The 20,385-nt window shown below is 50.2% G+C and overlaps 1 protein-coding gene across 3 annotated transcripts in view; it reads left to right on the top strand.

Moving 5' to 3' along the window:
* LOC114858691 (poly(rC)-binding protein 4-like) overlaps positions 1-19,633 on the top strand; it is a 22,597-nt gene extending 2,964 nt beyond the window's left edge. Inside the window, exons 2-14 of one of the 3 annotated variants that reach the window (XM_029156190.3) lie at positions 5,246-5,369; positions 5,528-5,551; positions 6,870-6,902; positions 8,028-8,144; positions 10,196-10,327; positions 11,235-11,363; positions 12,367-12,441; positions 12,970-13,041; positions 14,648-14,689; positions 14,789-14,864; positions 15,216-15,265; positions 17,518-17,687; positions 18,726-19,633. In XM_029156190.3, coding sequence (XP_029012023.1) covers positions 5,246-5,369; positions 5,528-5,551; positions 6,870-6,902; positions 8,028-8,144; positions 10,196-10,327; positions 11,235-11,363; positions 12,367-12,441; positions 12,970-13,041; positions 14,648-14,689; positions 14,789-14,864; positions 15,216-15,265; positions 17,518-17,687; positions 18,726-19,071 — 1,390 coding nt within the window. In that variant the 3' untranslated portion in view covers positions 19,072-19,633. Of the gene's footprint in view, positions 1-5,242; positions 5,370-5,527; positions 5,552-6,869; positions 6,903-8,027; positions 8,145-10,195; positions 10,328-11,234; positions 11,364-12,366; positions 12,442-12,969; positions 13,042-14,647; positions 14,690-14,788; positions 14,865-15,215; positions 15,266-17,517; positions 17,688-18,725 lie in introns of all 3 variants that reach the window. The other 2 variants (XM_029156189.3, XM_055510323.1) reach the window with 2 other exon arrangements.
* Positions 19,634-20,385: the final 752 nt, after the last annotated feature.

Raw genomic sequence — 20,385 nt, 5'->3', positions numbered from 1 at the left:
AGGATGGGATAAAAGCTGGAGTTAATACCCTGCCACAGCGTACTCTGCACCATGCCAAAAAGCCATTCAGAGTGATATATAGGCCTAATAGAAGCGCTCTAATAATAAGAAGCGTCTCATTGTAAGTCAAACCGAGGCAGATGACCAAAGCGGAAGCCAGAGGAATAAACACCATCCTGGGCTGAAAACAGCCCAAGGCTCAATCCATAGGATGAGGAGGAAACACATGTTGGCTTCAGCTTTGTCCTTAAAAGTGAGGAGCTAAATGATCAGCGTGGAAACGGGCTCAGACGGCGTCACTGTGTGTCTGGAACCAGCAGCCGCTCGGCCCCGGACGCTTTGTTATCTGCATATTTGTGTTGTTCTGGCAATAATGAGCAGCAGGAGGGAGCTCAGGTTTATCTAATGAGGAGACGGCTCCTCTGTGGACACAACAGCACGGCCTGATCGATGCAGGCTGCAGGCTGCTCGTGTTCCCCAACATACCAGCACCGAGCCAGAACCGAGCCAGAACCGCCGGTGCCGCTCCACAGTGACAGTCCGAGGACCGGCTGCCATAATGGAGCGTCAATTACGCCGCTGCTCATTAGCCTGTGATTATGCAGATCCGGCCACAGGAGGTGATCTGTGTCTAAGCCGCGTCAACAGATTGACACCATTGTAAATTGTCCGTGACGAGAAGAAGCCTCCAAGTATCGATGCACGCCGCTCCCACACGTCGCACGCTCCCTTTCTGTCGCCGCGCCGCTAAAAGCGGAATGACAGCTGGCACGACGGCGAGAAAGAATCCGCCTTTGTGTGTTGACGAGAGGCTCGCAGGTCTGTAGCGGGGAAGGAAGTTGGGCGTTGAAGGGATGTTCGGTTGTCCCATAAATAACGCGGCGTGGAATCAGCAGCGGCCGCGGCCGCGCGGCGTCGGGCGCTCGTGGAGGATGCGCACAAACTCCTGCGTGAGTGATTCCGCGTCTGCACTTTGAGGCATTTCTTCCGACATTTCATCAGATTTGTTTAGACAATCTGCTGGTAAATCTCGTCGCTTTATTCGGTTTTCACAATGCCGGGATTATGGATTAAAGACGCGCCTCGGGGACATCTTATCAGCGCCACAGTGAGGTGCGTTGGCGGCGCCTCCCTTCGTGCGGGGGGCGGAGCCGACTCCAGGAGCAGCAGCGTCGCGGGCTCTGATAACCCCCTCTCTGGGGTCCTGCGTCTGACAGGCGGTGCCCTGAGGCTGCAGAGACCGGCCTTATCGCGACCCCCCCCCTTATACGTGACAGCGCTGAGGATGAAACCCGCTCTCCTGTTTCACGGAAGGAGCCCGTCCTCCTGCTGTGGTTCCTCTGGTCCCAGTGGAGAAGGGGTAGAAGTCCAGTAACAGCAGGAAGACTTCCATTCTCAGATCACGTCCTTTTAAGACTTATAGATGTAATATGGTGTCATATCAGAGAGCTGTGTATGAATATACTTCATATATATGAGTGTTTGCTCAACTGCTCAGCCACAGGGAAGCAGAAGGTTTACGGTTTAAAAAGCTACATTTGTTCATGAATATTTAATGTTGGAACATTTTTGATCTCATTTCTGAAAGGATGAGCTGAAGTTGGTCAAATGCCCTAAATCAAACGTCCCACCTGATTAACTGAGTGGTTTCCTGCCCTTCGTGTCCCGTGGGACAGTCAGTATTGACGCGTCCTCCCTGTTTCCGACGCCGTGGGGAGAAGCATCTGCCCAACGTGCACGTGTGAGCGTATTCTCCCGGCGCCGTTAATATCTGTCCGTGACACGGCTCATGAAGCAATGCTCCTAATGAATCTCAGCACGACTTGTAGCTGTGATGTGCTTAAACTAATCTAAGCGCGCGGGCCCTCGTTGCATATTTCATTCACAGGGGGTTGAGCTGGTTTAATGGAGGCGCTTCTGCATTAGGTCGTAATTCTGCTGAAACCCTCCGTCTTGTGTGAGTCCAGCTGTCAGATTCAGACGGAGGCTCCACCTGACAGTAAAGTTTGTTTACATGTGCTGCGCTCTCTCTCTGAGGGTCTAATTTAAGCTTGGAGGAGCCTGAGCGGCCGCTGGTGAAGGGGAGCCTGGAGGACGCCTTCATTTCCCCTGCTGTGATGGATGTGACTCCTCGCCCTCGTCCTCGTTACCGCGGCCGATGACCGTGGTTGAGTCTGACCGGCCTCTGGTGACGCCTCTCTGTCTCTCCAGGACGCGGCCGAGGGGGCGGGGCTTCGCTGCACGCGTGGCTTCCTGTTCATGCACGTGTGTGTGACCTCTGACCCTCGGCGGACGCGTGTGCGCACGTTGACACCCTCTCACCTACTGCAGCGTGTGCCCACCCGGGGGACACCGGATCCCCGCGGCCGTCTGTGTTTATGGAGCGGACACTCAATCCGCCGAGCCTGCGCCCGCTGTGTGTGTGGGGTTCGCTATGGAGACCGGCATGCTGGCATTCCTCCTCCGCGTCCTCTAAGCTGGGCTGGTGCCGCCTGTCGGTGTCAGGGACGCGGCCGTCTCTCAGAACAGGTGTCCAGTTCTCTAGACAAGTGGGCTGAACAATATCCTTTTCATCTCGACAGAGTCTCTGGAGTGGAGGCTTCTGAAAACATGACAACAAAGACGGTATTGCTGTCAGCTGTCAAGGGATGAACCATGACACGTTTCATATTGGCTTCATGAAAGTTAAATAAGGAACCATCTGTATTCATGATGCGTCACACAATATGTTCATTCTTGTTTTTATCATATATTATTTTATAATAATTAAATGTTAATTCTGAATTTTTCATTGAGAGCTAACCAATAAACCAGCATCGCCTCTAATTCTGTAGCCAAGCAACAATGTGACGTTGTTACAAGAACAACATGAATGAAACTCAACCCTTCCTTCATTAGGTGTAATTATGTGGATCAATGCTGAAAACAAATAAATAAAATATAATGTAAATTTATACAATATAGAAAATGCTTAAGTTATGGTTTTATTCACAATTGACCCTCGAAATGACCAATGACCATAATGGTGCAAAACCCAGTCATGATGAAGTCATGATAAAAATAATCCTAATTCTGTTTCTAAGCTTTTTGGCGCTGAACCTCTAAACGCTTCGTGGTTGTATTTTCCTCTTCGTGTCGTACGGGAGCTAGCGGGCGTTTGATCGCTGGCTCCCTGAACCTGACCCAGCAGGTGCGTCGTGGTCAAAGAGCCGAGCGGTGGACCCTGCGGTGTCTGCGGGCCGGGTCCGGCCCGGTTCGGCCCGGTCCGGCGCCGGCGCCCGCTGGCTAACGCCCTGCTCTGGCTCTAATTCAGAACAGAGGGGCTCTGTTGTCCTGGAACGCTGCTGCGAGGAGCTGAGGAGTTCAGAGACGCAGCGCCCTCACACAGACAGAGCACATGCCTTGTTGTCGACCCACAGAACAGCACATAATGATCCCTCCCACCATTAAGGCCTAATGCAATAAAGTGCTAACAGTTGAAGCCGTGCCCCTCAGTGCCTGAACATAATGAAGTTAGCCCACGGCTCGCACAAATGTGCTCTGCGATAACACACATGCTCAGGATGCATCGATCACGCTTACGGTCATGATTACTTGTGCTCGTATCTGCAGCTGAAAGCCTGCGAAACGCTCCAGTTTGTGCTTATCTCCCGTCGCCCCCCAGGGCTTTGTTTGATATTTATGGAAATCGCATGGAGATGAGTTTCTAACTGATAGTTTTTTAAGTCAATCCAACGGTCGTACATTTCAAAGGAGCAGAGGAAGTTGGATCTGATGCGTTTTGATCCAGTGAAATGACACTTGGTTCCGCTCGGTCTCACACTGCGGTGGGTTCGACTCTCGGGGCTCGCGTCGGGGCCGGGACCCGGGCCGGGCCGGTCGGGGACCCGGGCCGGGCCGGGGTCCACAGCTTTCCCACCAGCCACCAGCTTCTGTGTCGCGCTAAGAAACAAGCGCATGAGCAGTTGTGTGCGTTTGAGGAGCATCACACGGAAACAAAAGCAATAAACCTGCCTACGAGGAGTCTCCCAGGAGCCGGGCCTCGTCTGACATGCATCCCATTAAGTAAACATTATTTCCCCACATATTGCAGTTCAACAAGCTCTAAAGCAAAAGGAGATTTGTAAAATGCCAGCGGAGCCGGCGCTGCGGCCCACGAGGCTCTGTGGGCTGCTGGAATGTGCTGGCCAGACAAAGACGAGTGGCCTTGGTGAGTCAAAGAGGACCATTTGTTAGTGCAAGTAGACGGTCACGCACACACACTCCATTCTGTTCCATGGCTGGCAATGAATGTGTGCCGTAATGTCCCTGGATCTGCTCAATGAATACTGAGTGAACGTACAGTGTTTTATAGTGAAGTGTAGTCTGTAATAATGTAATAATGTAGAGAAAGAGTCACACGTGTTTCAGTGCATGCACACGTTAACCTTCCACTGTCACTGCATTAGAGCCTCACAGCAGGTTGGAACTGGAATCTATCACAACTTCATCACATGCAGGAAAATAGAAAACGTAGTGATCCATGATCTAATTATACACACACGATGTGATTATACATCAAGCAGAGACAGTGAACAGGTGAGTCACTCATTACTCATCGCAGCACACGTGCAGCTGACGCACACATAGCTGCTGTTGTGTTGTCACTCTGGGATCAGGACTGATGCACGTCGTGTGCGTCCGACAGAATGGATTCTCCTGCTGACTCTGACATCAACCCCCCCCAAAAAATCTGCAAAAGTTCTCATTTTAAAAAATGTGTTTCAAATCGAATTTGATTAAATTTGCATGAATCTCAAGCCACACTCGTTTGAGATGAGATTTCTTATTAGCATCTAATTTTTAAAATAACTCATCTGAGCTTAATGAAGCCTCGTTAGCCGCCGATGGTCACGATGCATTAGGAGCCTGACGCTGATGAGACACTGATGTGCTTTGGCCACAATATGAAGACGCTCATGTTACACGTTCTGCCTGGAACATCCTCATTGTCATGAGTTCCAATATTTATATTTTGCGATGTTTGGAAATGATAAATCAGTCAACAGTGTGATTCCTTACAGTGCATGCAGCTTCTGAATAATAACCAGCCATTACTTCCAATAGTGGCAGATTTTCACATTAAAAGTTTTTAATATAAGCCGCGCTGCATCTCTAATGTACTGCGCATTAATAAAGTCAGCATATGGAGCATCAGCAGCAGACCACCGTCCACCGTGCTGAACTGTGTTCTCCCTCCCAGCAGCACTGAGGCCTCGTTCATGCGTCTCCCTGCGAGTCACTCCCACATCACTATGAACTGTGAGCAGGACTTTGGAGACGGGGGCCTGGGAGTGACGCTCACACTACGCCTGCTCATGCACGGGAAGGTAGGAAGCAGCCTCCACGCGCAATGTGTGTGAATGACGGTGTCCTCCTCACCTGCTCATTAATTAAACATAGAACCTGTGGAATCTATGAATAGTCAATGTCAGGATTAAAGGGGCCTGTCTAATTGTATTCCTGTAACTGTGTTTGTCTGTTTCAGGAGGTTGGAAGCATCATAGGAAAGGTGAGAACTCTTATTTTCAACACAACATATTTCATGTCTAAACGTATTCGCTTTAAAAACAAGTCTGTCGCTGCATTCGATGTTTAAAATTGCTGCATGTGTGCGTTTCTATTTTCTGTTGTTAGAAGGCAAATACATTATTGATTCAACACTGTACAGTTTGTGTATTAATAATAAGGCTTCATGCTGTATAATAGTTTTTCCCCCTGTCTCTATTCAGTTTTAAAATCAACACACAACACACAATCCTAAATGTAATGGCCAGAAACCAATTCTCTTAAGGCGTCGCCACCCGTAACGCAGCCCCGATCCATCACGCTAAGAACATTAGCGGGGTCTGGATCCTGCTGCTGGAACCCAGCTCCACAGCGTTGGCTGCTGTCTGAGTGGAAGCGCCCGGACGAAGGCTCGCACTTCAGCTGCTGCTGTCGTCACAGACACGGCAGCAGCAGCAGAAAGCGCCGCTGCAGCGCGTGTTGAGTCAGTCAGAAGTAAAGATGAAAAGCCAGAGAACGGAGAGAGAGAAAGAGAGAGAGAGAGAGAGCAAGGGGGAGAGGGGGGGGGGGGGGGGGGAGAGGGAGAGAGAGAGAGAGGGAGAGAGAGCGAGGGGGAGAGAGAAGGGTGGGGGGGGGAGCGAAGGGGAGGGAGAGAGAGGGAGAGAGAGCGAGGGGGAGAGAGAGGGGGGGGGGAGAGGGGGAGGGAGAGAGAGAGAGAGAGGGAGAGAGAGAGAGAGAGAGAGAGGGGGGGGGAGAGCGAGGGGAGGGAGAGAGGAGGAGAGGGAGAGAGAGAGAGAGAGGGAGAGAGAGAGAGAGAGGAGGGGGGGCGGGAGAGGGGAGAGAGAGGGGGAGGGAGAGAGGGAGGGAGCCGAGTTCGCCTCACGCAGTGCAGCTCAGCAGGGAGACGCACTTGATCCGCTGTATTCGTGCTAATAACTTGCTGCTCCACCCTTCAAGCACTTTTCCCCATATGTCTCATTTCTTTTATATAAAAAGAAAATCAACCGCAGAGTCACAATGAAGCACAAACAGCGGGTTTTACCAGAACCCAGCCTTGGCTCCAGGCTGAGATGATGCTGCTTCTATAGAGAAGCCATCGACGTGAAGGTGAGGTCAGCGTCACGGGTTTAACCTCAAGCAGACGCATCATCATCAACAGCAGAGGACGTGCGGCTGCTGCTTCCTGCAGGAGCCTCAGCACACGCCTGACTTTTACTAGATTATCCACAGACCCAAACTTTAGCTGCAGCTCGTTCATGTTCGCCTTCATGTGACGTCAGGCTTCAGTTGGAGGCTGACCCTGAGTCTGTTCTCTGTTCCAGAAAGGAGAGACTGTGAAGCGAATACGAGAAGAGGTAGGTTTTGTGCTCAGCATGTTCCTGTGTGTGTGTGTGTGTGTGTGTGTGTGTGTGTGTGTGTGTGTGTGTGTGTGTGTGTGTGTGTGTACAGTAAAAGCTGTGTCTGTGGCCGTGCCTCATCTTATGAGTAAACCTAATTCTATCACGCAGCGCCTCTAATGCTGCTCAAGCCTCGTGACGGTCGCGTGCATTAATAAGAACCTCAGGTCTGTGTCTGGGAATCATACAGTCTATTGTCCGAACTGGCTTTTGGCCAATTGCCTGTTCAGATGGAATCCTGTGTCTGTGTTTCCCCTCGTCTCTATTTTCCACCTCTTTTTCCTGCCCGACTGTTTCCTCTTTAAAAACCTCCCGGGTGCAGCCGAACTGACGGCTTGATTAACTCTTTACCATAAGAGTAATCAGGCAACGCCGTGGCAACGTTTGAGTGTTCGCTGGCCGCTGAGCTTTTATGTCGCGCTTTACGAGGCAGGAGTGAGGTCACGGGACGCTGCAGCCCGGAGGAGCTGCTGGAGGAGCCCTGGTTCCGGCCTCTCGGCCTCTGTGAGCGCCGGTCTCTGCAGCGGCTGCAGACTGGGCCCGTGGGCCGCTCAGAGCGCCGCCCTGCGATCAGCAAGGAGATGAGAGGCACAAAATAAAGAGCGCAGCAGGAGATGAGGTGCAGGGATGCGTCGTAGCATCACTTCGTTCCTCGCTTCACCTTGACTCCACCACCTGCTCGTCTGCGTGCTGTCATTCGGTGCCTCCGTGTCTGGTGGTGCTTGTTTGCGTCGTCGGTCAGAGTTAGATGACAGCACTGATGCCACCTTCACGTCTGCATGCCGAATGCTGTGCATTAGCATAATGACTGGAAGCAGTGGGAGCGAGCGAGCTTCTATTTGTCAGAGAAAAGGACGCAGCTCCCGGCGCCTCCAGGGAATCACCTGCTGAGCTCTGGCTGCAAAACCACAATGTTTTAGATTAAACAAGAAGCAAATCATGAACAGACCCTGCAGTGATCTGTTGGTACAGTCAGAGAGGAGGTGCAGCATAGACGCAAACAAACTGCACAGCAAACAAGCCTTTATCAAAATGTGGAACTGTTCCTTTACGTTGAGCTTGAAGTGGCCGCTGTCCCCACAGAGCAGCGCTCGGGTCAACATCTCAGAGGGGTCGTGTCCAGAGAGGATCATCACCATCACCGGCTCCACAGACAGCGTCTTCAGAGCCTTCACCATGATCACGTACAAACTAGAGGAGGTAACAGCAACGCATGCACCCACTAGCATCACACACAGTCAGCAGCGTGGGTCCCGTAATGACAGAACATTAAGCATACAATCAAAGAAAACAGATTGGTCAAAATTAGTATTTAAGACGCAAAAAACAACAATCGTTTCCTGAGCTTCGTTTCAGTTTTACCGCTAATGTGCCTTGGTCTCTATTGATTATTCTGTAAAGTGAAGTAATGGAGGTTTTGAGCTGATGATGAGTGGAAGTGTGGTTGATTTCCCAGCTACTCTCATCATGTATTGAACCATCCATGAGCATGACTCTACACAGGGAGAGTCAGTCCAGAATAACAGACCTAATGAAATAGACCTAAGACCCAAAGACAGACGAAGACACAATTAGATTAAAACCAATAGAGACATCAGCACGAACGCAAACATGATACACAAAACTACACAACTAAAAGACACGCGCACTCAAAGGCATTTTAACTAACACTAACTTCAGACACAGGGTCAGTGACAGGAAACGACATCAAACACCACGAGGCGCCCCCAACGGGCCGGAGGCTGGAACCACAGTTTGAGCAGTGAAGTGAGTGTGTGACTGAACCCCGTGAATCAGTCCTCATCGCAGCGGATGCTGTCAGGGGAACAGGTGCCTCCAGTAAACACGCGCTCGCTGCGAGCACAGAGCAGGATTCATCCAAGATCCTTCACATTCACCTCCTTTCAACCCTGAAACTCCACGGTTTCCATGGCAACGTGTTGGCTGACACGTGCTGCCGCACGAACGCCTTCCACTATAGTTGAGTTATTGTACGTCTGACACCTTTAATTAAAAGCAGAGCACTCGCTGGCTGTGAGGCTCCGCATTCGCCTCGTCCCGGTACTTGATGACTCCCGAACACGTCCACACGCTCCGTTACTTCTTCCACTCGCCAGCTGATCACTCCACCGCCTCCTTGATGCAGATGGAGGGTTCTGATAACACGAGCATCCTGCTGCATGTGTGTCCGCGTTCGAGGCGCCACGTGCGTGAAAGCCACACAGCATGCGTGTATTAGAGTGGAGGTCCCCGCAGCAGCACAACACGCTCCGCGGGCGGAACCCCGGCTCGGCGGCGGCGCCGGAGCTCGCTGGGATGGAGCGGAAAACACGGCTCAGACGGGGCTCATATTTTTAGATCAAACCTGGAAACGATGCCCACAGACGTGTGATTGTGCAGACAAGCTGCGCGCGCTCCTCACGTAATGAGACGAGGCGTCAGAGCCGCTAAATATAGCGGCGCATCAGAAACTTCACAGTGATTGGAAACGTTACGCGGGTCCCGGAGGCCGAGCGTCTCTGCTCATTTTATTGGCCAACCGGTCCCAGAACAAAGCACGCGACAACCAGCGCTTCTCGTATCGCGCCTCGTGTTTGTCAGGGTGAATTTGGAAGCGACGGCGGCGTATTTACATTTCAAAGGTTTCAGAGACACGCTGTTCATTAATTAAATGCTCCATCTCCACCTACAGCAGCGCAGATGGGTGTTTACACCTGCACAGCTTCTACTGCTCAAACCTGAAATACCTCCACTCACAGTAAAGTCTGACCCGTGCAGCCAAAGCCGTGGTGACGCAGCAAACGTCTGCAGCCATTTCTTCACGGGTTGAAAACTGACGATGACTTCACACAATCATCCTCATAAATACAGATCTCACACATTTAAAGTAAACACCTTCCAGCAGACACAGAGGCAGATGAGGCTTAATTGACACTTGGATCCTGTTACCTGCTTTTTCTCTGTCGACACTGAGCTGAACTGTGTTATTTGAGCTTCTGAATAAATTGTGAATAAGAAATATGCTAATGAAAAGCTGTGAAACGTTGACTTGGCTCATTACGATATTGCATAATTACAAAACCCTTTTTTCCCTGACTTGATTAAACAGAAAATGAAAGTGAGTTTAGATTGATGTGATTTCAACGCGGCCTGGTAAAACGGGTCCAAGCGACTGGGCCTCGTTGGCGCCGCTCTCCCCAGAGGCCGAACGTGCTCCTCACCACGTGTGCCTGTTTGTGCGCCTCCTCCAGGACCTGACGGCGCTGGTGGCCAACGGCACCATCAGCTCCAAGCCCCCGGTCACCCTGCGGCTGGTCATCCCTGCCAGCCAGTGCGGCTCCCTCATCGGGAAGGGGGGGGCCAAGATCAAGGAGATCCGAGAGGTGAGCGACGCGCCTCCAAGCCCGACTGGGTGGTGGCGGGTGGTGCATCATCATGCAGCTTGTCAAGAAACAGTGGTGTTGTATTAATACACCACCCATAAATACGCAGCCATGCAGCGACTGCAGCGCGGCCACGCCGTTATCAGCTTTATAAATAAAGCCACGTCACAGCATCTTGCAGAAGTATTTGTTCTAGCAGATGCCATTTACAGTTTGTTGACGCAGGCCGACATGGGACTAAGATTGGATTCAGACCATTAAGTCGGGAAATTAATGACACAATGTCCATATAGATCATTTAACACAACATGTATTATGAAGATCTCCTGCCTGCATTTAGGCCCAGCTGAAACATTGGGATTAAACGCATCAGATCTTTTGCCAGAGACATCTGACTCCGTAACCTTAGCTCTGCCTGCTCCACAAATAGGCGCCTCCATTTTAGCCTCCACCTTAACCGGTCGTGGCATCCACATTTTTCAGGGCTTCTTGGACTTTGTTGTGTTTTTCATATCCTGACGTTGTTCTGCAGATTTGATTCGATCCACTCGTTGCCATAAGATGCGCGCTGCATCCTGAGGTTTGTGCAGTTTGACACTGGCTTGCAGCTTTTTTACAGCCTGATGGATTTTGGACAGAAATCTGAATGCACAGACGTCCTGAGGAGGCTGCTCTTTGCCTAGAGACGTGCTAAATCTGGGACGTAGCAGCTAAGACTGAAAGATTGTTCTCATTGTCATTGATCTTTCGTTCATCTCGTGACATTAACAATGATATTCTTTGGGGGAAGCAGAAAACATAAGGTCAGCGAAGCCTGCGGCACGAGGAGCCGCCGCGGCAGCGGGACCGGACTTTTCCTATCTGTGGAATCACACTAATCTTTTTCTAAAACCCCTATCGTTGTCAGAGCACTGGAGCGCAGATACAGGTGGCAGGGGATTTGCTGCCCAACTCCACGGAGCGAGGGGTGACGATATCTGGGAATCAGGACTCCGTAATCCAGTGCGTGAAGCTCATCTGTGCAGTAATCCTGGAGGTAGGAAGCGGTCCTGCTCCCACGGACGTCTGGCCGACATTTTGTGGGAGCTCTGCTGCTGTTGACACGCGTGTTTTCATTTGGCCGCATGCCGTTGCTGTCTGCTCTGCTCTGCTCTGCTGCCGCAGACGCTGATGCAATTTTGTCAGGATGCAGCCGCGTTGCGTAACGATGCCCGCGGTAGCGGCGCGGTTCAGGCGGCTGCTGATGGTGAAAAGGAAGCTTTGGTCGCTTCCTCCCGTTTGGTCGAGCGGTGACTTCCTCTCGGCTCAGAGCTCAGGGCTCAGGATTGATGGGAGGTCACCGCACCTCCAAGCCGCCCGGCGTTGGACAACAGCTCTCTTGAGAACACTGAGGGAGAGATGAGAGGAAAAACAACCCCGAGCACAGTTTCTCCCTGTGTGTTCGTGGAGGTGCACAAGTCCTGCTTGTTTCAGCGCTGCAGCTGGACCTGACTGACTAATTGCCAGTTTGATCCAGTTTTCCTGGGCTTTCTTCAAAGGCTTGCAAGTTTCATTAGGATTCTGTAGCAGCGGCTTCTTGCTTTTGGCTCTGAGATTTAAATTATGCAAAGTCATCCAAAGAATTTGCTGTGACTGCTCGCACAAAAAGATGCTCCCCCCTAAAAGCAGTATCTCCAGCACTGCAGTCACTAGATAAGATATGCAGTGTTGTGTAACATTTCCTCACTGCTGGTTGTCAGTGAATCAGTGAATGCTTAATTTAACCTGAGGGCGAACCGCTGCAGAACCTTAGAGTCGCAGACACGTTCAAAACTCAGAGCTGTTATTTACACAGTTCTCTCTCCACTTCCTCAATTTGTCAGGGAGTGAGTGATGAATGAATATTATGAAAAGGAAAACAAGCGAGGAAATGATGTCAGCGTCAGAAGCAGTTTAGTTCATGATTACTTGTTATTGAATCACCGTTTGCACTCGAGTGTTGTCGAGCGTAGAGGTGTCTCTCTGACCTCTGACCCCTGCTCCTGTTCCTGCCCCTCCAGTCTCCCCCGAAGGGTGCGACCATCCCCTATCGGCCGAGCCCCTCCCCCGCCGCCCTCGTCATCGCAGGGAACCAGGTGAGACTCCACTGCAAGCGCTTTGAGAAATCGTATTAATTGGGTTTGTGCTTGGAACATTTTATTCAAAAGCAAAGAACGGTTTGTTGCAGCCGCCCAGCTGCTGTGTGTGTGTGTGTGTGTGGGGGGGGGGGGGGCTGCTGCTGCTGTGGGACGAGAACCAGACGTCCATCGCACCATAGAGCCGGTGCCAAGTTTAGCCAGTGAGAGCGGAGCCGCCTCCTCCGGCCTCGGCAGCAGCCTGATACTGGGCATATCTGTAACAGCTCTGTTTTGGGGTAATGAGCTACAGTAGCAAATAAGAGGGGGACAGCGATAACTGTTATATAGGATGTTTGTGTAAGTTGTCCGAGGGGGAGTGAAGTGAAGTGGGGAGAGGTCTGAGGGTGAGTCATACAATAAGCCTGTTGGCTGCGTTAAAGCCTCCAGAGCTCATCGCTGACCACACGTGACGCGTAGCGGAGCAAAAGAGCCACGGTTTCAGATGTTCCACTCATATTTACTGATGACCTTCTTCCTTCCGCTCAGGTGTTTGAGGCGTCGGACTTTGCCCCCCACCCCCTCTATTCCTTCGCCCAGGGCGGTCTGGACCTCCAGCAGGTAACACACCGTCCGCCATGACAGCGCCGCTCCAAATAGAAACGCTGAGAGTCAGATCTGTCTGTGGCGCGAAGGAAATGAGTTTCAGAGCCGCGCTGATTTCTGCGCCGGCCGCGAGCGAGAGCTGGGGTCGCGTGGTCTGTCCAGATTTACACAGTCCATCATCTGGCAGGAGGCATTAAAAACAACAGCTGAGCATAAGCTGCGGCCATTGTTCTAGCCGTGGTTAGAGCTCTAACCCTCCTGAAACACGATGCCGCCGCACGCGGCTGCTTTTAGTCCCGCTCAGCTCCGCAGCAAACATTTAGGCTTTAGGAAGATTCCTGCCAGAGCAATAATAGAACACGGCGTCCCGGTGTCAGAATAGACACAGGCCGTCCAGACGGAGCAGAGCTGGACTGTGGAAAAGGTAATGAAACGTCAGGAGCTGGAAGGAGGCTGCTGTTTGGTGTAAACAGCTCTAACTCACCCCCCCCTCGTGTGGTGCAGCATGAGCTGGTCCCAGAACAGCCAGACTGCTGGCGTCAGGCAGATTGAGTTAAGCTAAGTGCTGTCTGCTCGGCCATAACTGTAAATGAGGGAGACACCACCCTCACTAATTACAGCAAGGTATCGATGGGTGGAGGCGGAGGACAGCGACTGGACTGTGGTGAGTCTGCGTTATTCAGACACGGGAGAGGGGAGATGCAGCCAGAGTCCAGACGACGTCTCAATACAGACGCGTTAGAGAACAGAGGCCTTAGAAACGGATGACGCCTCAGATCAAGAAGACGCTGCTGGTACCACAGCATGTTTCTGCCGTTCGCCCTGAACGCTTGAGAGAAATTTGAGATTTCAGGCGTCCGATTTAACCTGGAGGAAATCGATGCAGCTGAAATACGAGTAATTCAATGCTTTTGTTTGAGCTCAGACGTCGTATTAATGATGTTTTATCAGGTAATAATCTGCTGGAGTTCGGTTTATCGGAGGCTGATGCGTTTCTCCTCAAACCTGCAATAAGTCACTTAACGTTTTACCTTTATTTTCTCCAATTAGTCCAAAATACATGACGTCACTGTGGACCTTTCTCTGTCTGTGACCTTTAGGCAAATATAATTTACCAGTTCATGCACAGGCCATGAACATGTGATGAACATGAAGTAAATAGCTCTGGATTCATCAGGATGAAGACATGAACCTTTCACTTGCTGTTCTAATACTTTAAATGGTTCCTGGCAGCTGTTCACATGGATACTTGTGTATTATTCAGAGTATCAAGGACGCCGTGTCCTGACAGAGATGTTGAATCCTTTATGTGTCATCACGGCCGTGGGCTCCAAAGGAAAACAGTCTGTTGACCTTCACTGTTTTGGATGTAAAGACAGAAATCTCTGCTTATGTAAATGAGCCAAACGAAATATCGCTTCTGTTATTTTCTGGTAAAAAGGTAAAACTGCATCCGACGGCTGAGGCGCTTTGCATAAGATTAAACCACGAACATGCATTTCAGCTAATCTACGAAACAGGCATCTATTGACAGAGCGGAGCTTCCATTAGGACGCTGCAGATTTATCACCTGTGATGCTTTATGGCTGCAATCTGCCTAATGCAGGACGCTCTGTTGCAGGCGTACACGCTGCAGAACCAATACGGCATTCCACACTCAGAGGTACGAGCATCTGCGCAGGCTGCTGATGGACCAGCGCTCGCTTCACTGTTTGCCGCCTCAGCTTCATCCTCTTCGTCCTCTCTGTCCCTTTGCCTGCAGCTGGCCAAGCTGCATCAGCTGTCGCTGCAGCAGAGCCTGAGCCACCTCGCCCAGACGTCTTCAAGCGTCATGCCCGGTCTGTATGTTTGTACTTAGACGTCCACCTGCCTTCCAGGGTGACAACTCATTAGCCGTCCTGATTATGTGATGAAGGAGGAGCGCTCATATCTCCCCGTCATAGAGAGACATTATTATATGAAATGATAGGTTCCGCAGATTCCGGCGAAGGAGCAGAATAAATGCCGTGTTAAACACCGGTCCATTAAAATGGAAATTAACTGCTCCGCTGTATCTACGTAGCAGCTCTCTGCTGAAAGAAAGCTTTCAGCGTGGCAGCGGCGGTTTGTAAAGCAGCTCAACCACTATTTCAATGTCTGATGTGTCAATTTTACCAACAGGAGCTGATGCTTGTATTTTCTCTCATCAGGAATGGAGTCGAACTCGCAGACGTCTCAGGAGCTCCTTATTCCCAATGATGTAAGGAAACGCAAGGCCAAACATTTAAGGCTTTAGCTGTATTGAGTCTGCATTTTCCCACCTGAACGGGTAGAAAACGAGGAGCTCAGCCTCACAGCTCCGTGGGCGACTCCAGATGCAGTTTGCGGCTGGTGTGACTTCAAAGCAGATGGGAGACATTTTGGAAATGTACTAATTATTCTCATTATTCTAACGGCAGTCTGAGCCAAGGTTAAAGCAATTTGGAGCTGATATGGATCCTTTGGCATTATTGTCTGGGCTGCAATTGCAGTGTCTTAGAGTGACTCCCATGAGTGCTCAGTAAATCCTCTCATGTTCCCTGACCTACTTAGAAGCTGTCTGCTGTCAAAACAGCCAATAAGAAAACAGGCGAAGATTCTTCCCTCTTCACTTAGCCTCCACCAGGGTTTGATGAAACGTCTCCCCGGTCTGAGAGAGGAAATCAGAATGCATAGATTCACTCCCAAATAAAGCTGGAGACGAGAAGCCTCCGCGTACGTCTGCCTGGGTTGAGCAGGGAAGCGCTTTCATTGTGGTGATTCACGTAGTTTTGAATTGAATTTATAAAACTTCAAAAAAACCTCACTTGCAAGTACATTTTATAATGAAGGCATTTATAATTTATGATTTAATTTGCAGCTCCCCAGTTTATCTTCATACAATAACAGAAGCACAATCATTCAGATGAATAAATCATTACTCAGAGGATTAAAGGATGACTGGTGGGTTCCTACATTTTCTCATGAACAAGGTTTTTTTAGTGAAACGGTGTAAATATGCAGAGCACTTTGCTTCGGCTGTGGATTCACACACAGTGGGAAGCGTTCGTGGCAGCGGGACAGTTCAGATTAAGAAGCAGTAGCTGTTTATTTTCATTAGAATCTGACGTTAATGATTTCATCGTTTTACTGAGTAGCACAACATTCAGACACAAACCAGAGAGAGCGGAGATTCTTCACATTAGTGTGATTAGTTAACGGTTCATTGCAGTGTAAAGAAAACAGCCACAGCCACTCAGCAGCATTTACAGCGTGCCTGAAGTGAGGAACTAGTGCGGCCCGGCCCAGAGGGGCCCATCCCATACAGTAGCCCCATCCCATAGCTCCATCCCTCCTCCCTTTCTGACCGCTGATGTCACATGGGTGCAGACTGTCCCGTGTCGTTGCATCTAAAGGGTTTTTTCCAGGTTGTCCACTCAGGAATGCTTTTGTCTGAGGTCATCCACACCAAAGTGGGCGAGCCGTTGACAGCTGGCATCTATTGACAGCTGGTGTAAAAGGCCAGAGTCCAGTGGAGCTCCTTGGTCCCAGAGGGGAGAGACCTTATCTGTGGTTTGAGGTCTGCTGTGGCCATTGTCTCTGGAGTTGCTCTTTGACTGAACACACACACGCACACACACACACACACACAGCCAATAATAGCCAGACAGGCCAACCAAGCTTCAGTGCGACGCGTTAGATGTGAATCGGGCGACTTACTTCCTAGGAAAGGAATGTGAAAGGGGCGCGTGTTTCTCTACTACAAGTACTTCATCACTGTCCCACTTATTATATATCTGTCAGTGTAGCCCTGACATCCTGATACCCAGCCCTGATCTGGGGTCTGCTGAGTGTCTGTTGTGGCTAATAAGCGGGGGTCCAGGTCGGCCATGAAAGCAGAGCTAGCGTGATAATGTATTTGGGAATGCAATAAAACCCATGTCATTGTCTAATCTACTCTCAGCCTGGAGAACACTCACGCCGACCACAGTGTATATTATACATTTGAGTTATTTTCCCATTATGTTTTCCATTAGTGCGGAGATGTATCTCGCTGGCATGTGTTTGGGAAGTGATTTGTTTGGGAAGTCATCACCACTCTGAGGAATCAATAACCTTTTACCCACTCAGATTAATGAGAGGCAAATGCGCCTTCTCTCGTCTCTTTTACCGGTGCACACGCAGTAGCAATTAAGGGAGACTCGGGGGAGGAGGAAAGTGCTTCTGACATGCATGATGGATGACCACTCCACTGAAGACAAACAGTGTAATTGCAATATTTGAAGTGGTCTGCATGAAGTCAACTCAGCAGGGCCGCGCTGCTGCTTCGCTCGGGCCTTTTGCTCTTGGCTCTCGCTTTGTCACAATCGCTTTCATCAGCAGAACATAAGCAGCGAGGAGGAAAAGCTGTTTTCAGTCCAATGTTTATTGAACGCGGAGCGCGGCCGTTGGCCCTCGCCGTCCCAGTCACACGTCCGCTCTGTTGTTCCTCAGCTGATCGGCTCCATCATCGGCCGTCAGGGCACCAAGATCAACGAGATCAGGCAGGTTTCTGGGGCTCAGATCAAGATCGGCAGCCAGCTGGACGGGACGAGCGACCGGCACGTGAGCATCACAGGAACGGCGGTCAGCATCAACCTGGCCCAGTACCTCATCACCTCCTGGTAAGGACAGCCTTGGATGGATGGATGGATGGATGGATGGATGGATGGATGGATGGATGGATGGATGGATGGATGGATGGATGGATGGATGGATGGATGGATGGATGGATGCCTGCAGGTCAAAGGTCAAAGGTCGCTGCAGAGCCACCGTCGTAGGGAGACGGCGCTGCTCGTAGTTGAAAAAAGGAAACGCGGGATGTTCATTTTTTAAATTAATTTCCATGGATAGTTTTTCCTTTTTAAGCTATTTTATTCATTTATTGTCATTTAAAATTGACCTTTAACATCATCACAAAATAAGAAAACAATTGTAATGTTTTCATTTCTAAAAGAGAAACTGAAGTCAATCTTACTGTGAATAACTCTTCTGTTTTTGTTCATGTACATGAGGTTTATATTTTCCACTCGGATATTTTTCCTTGTTATTTTAAAAATGATACTGGCTCTAGAAAAATAATTAATTAATAATTATTTGATTTATTCCTGAGCTCCTGGAGAAAATAAGACCTTTATTCAATTGCAACAGCAACAATGGCAATATTTTAATTTGTACACTCTAATTTTAATATTATTCTGCAGTTTTGTTTGGTATTTGGTGTATTTCTAGGTAGAAAACAACACAAATGACAACTTAGCACCAACACAAAGGTTTATTTTTTCCAAAGTTGTTGCAGCAACAGTCTAATCCACCGATCTTGATTTCCCTTCTTCCTCTTCCTTCTCCTCCTTCTCCTCCTCTTCCTCCTACTCCTCTTCCTCCTTCTCCCCTCCCTCCTCCTCCTCCTCCTCTACCTCCTCCTCCTCCTCTTCCTCCTGCTCCTCTTCGTCGTCCTCCTCCTCCTCCTCCTCCTCCTCCCCCCCTCCTTTTCCTCCTCCTCCCCCCTCCTCTTCCTCCTACTCCTCTTCCTCCTTCTCCTCTTCCTCCTCCTCCTCCTCTTCCTCTTCCTCCTCCTCCTCCTACTTCTTCTCCTCCTTCTCCTCCCCCCCCCTCCTTTTCCTCCTCCTCCCCCCTCCTCCTCCTCCTCCTCCTCCTCCCAGTTTAGAGACAGCCAAATCCACGGCCCAGGCGGCCTCCATGGCCGCTCCTGTCGACCTCAACATGGCCTTCACCCAGCCGGCCTCCCCCGCTGCCTCCCCCGCTCCCACCCTGGCCACCGTGGGCGCCTTGACTCCGGCCCATGTTCTGGGCGCCCCGTACGGAGCCATGCCCCTCTCCGGGCTGCTGGGGGTCAAGTCTGTGCCCTTTTTGACTCTGTCCAGCCCCGCCCCCCCCGTGGCCGTCACCGCCGCCCCCTCCCACACCACCCTGGCCGCCTACACCGCCAAAATCTCGTCCGCCAACTGCATCAAAAAGCCAGAGAGACAGAAGTTCGCTCCGTACTGAGGGTGGGACGAAGGACGGCCGCGTTGCTCCACAGACGCCTATGTAGCCATATCCGCTGGCAGAGATGCTCTTGACTTTTACTGTACGACGCACCAACACAGAAGAGACCAATGGAGATAAACCTATTCAGTCTAATTTACGGTTCTAGATCATTTGTGAGTTTCCCATGAATCGGTGGACTGCTCTCACTGTCACCTCATCACTGTTATTGATCATTAGAGAAGGGGCTGCACTCACCTGAGAGACACATGTTCACACGCCAACGTGTGCGTCTCAGGTCGGATCAGCCGCGAGTATTTATCCTTCCAGGAATTTGTAAACTATACTCAGATGACAGATGCTCCCGTATGATGCTTTTATACAATGTCTATGTTTGGCTCTTGAGGTTTTTAAGAAAATTTGTAAATGTGTGGGGGGATTTTTTTTAATAACCTGTGCTACGGTACTGTACTTCACTGTTCAGTGTTCTGTTCATTTTTGTGGGATTTTATTTTGAATGTGCAACTTGTTTCCTCTTTATTTATTAGTACTGTTTCATTTATTAAACGTCTTTGTTTCCTGACACAGTCCACGTGGTCTGCTTCTTTTGCCTTTTATCCTTTGACGCGTCCTGTCAGTCGGTCCGGTTGCCGCGCACGCAGGGAACTGGATCAGTGTCAAATGAAGGCGTCGGCGCAGGAGCCGATCTTCAGTCTGAAATCACAGGCTCAGGGAGATGAGGTGCCGCATGCAGGTTATTTCTGTTTCCTCTAAACACGCCCTCGCTGACAGCCTGTCAATCTGCTCCTCACATCATTGTGCTCCTGGGCCCCAAACAATAACTGCAGACGGAGGCAGGGCCGCCCCACAAGAGAGCGAGCTCTGCCTGCGCGTCGACAGCGGCACGACACGACACGCGGCTCTGCACAAAGAGGAATTATACTTTCATTTAGACGCAGCTCGGCCAAAGCAGCGAATGAACGTGACAACAAAGAAAGTGTAAAGATAAAATAATAAAATGTAGTGTCTGACTGTACCACAGCGTTAACATCCTGCTAGGGTGTGTGTGTGTGTGTGTGTGTGTGTGTGTGTGTGTGTGTGTGTGTGTGTGTGTGTCTGTCTGTCTGTCTGTCTGTCTGTCTAGTTCTATCTCTAGTTACTGTGATCCACATTCATTGAGTTTGCACAGACATTAGTTAAAGCCACCAGCCCACATTCACGGTACCAGTTATTTCCTTCCAGATGCATTTCCATATATTGAGAAAAGAAGATATAAAGCATCTTTGAATATCAAAGCGGACGTTGGAGACAGTGAAGCCTGAGCTGAGGAGAGCA

This window comes from Betta splendens, chromosome 7, assembly GCF_900634795.4.
Source record: "Betta splendens chromosome 7, fBetSpl5.4, whole genome shotgun sequence".
NCBI classification, from domain to species: Eukaryota; Metazoa; Chordata; class Actinopteri; order Anabantiformes; family Osphronemidae; genus Betta; species Betta splendens.
This window is presented reverse-complemented; position numbering and strand designations above follow the sequence as displayed.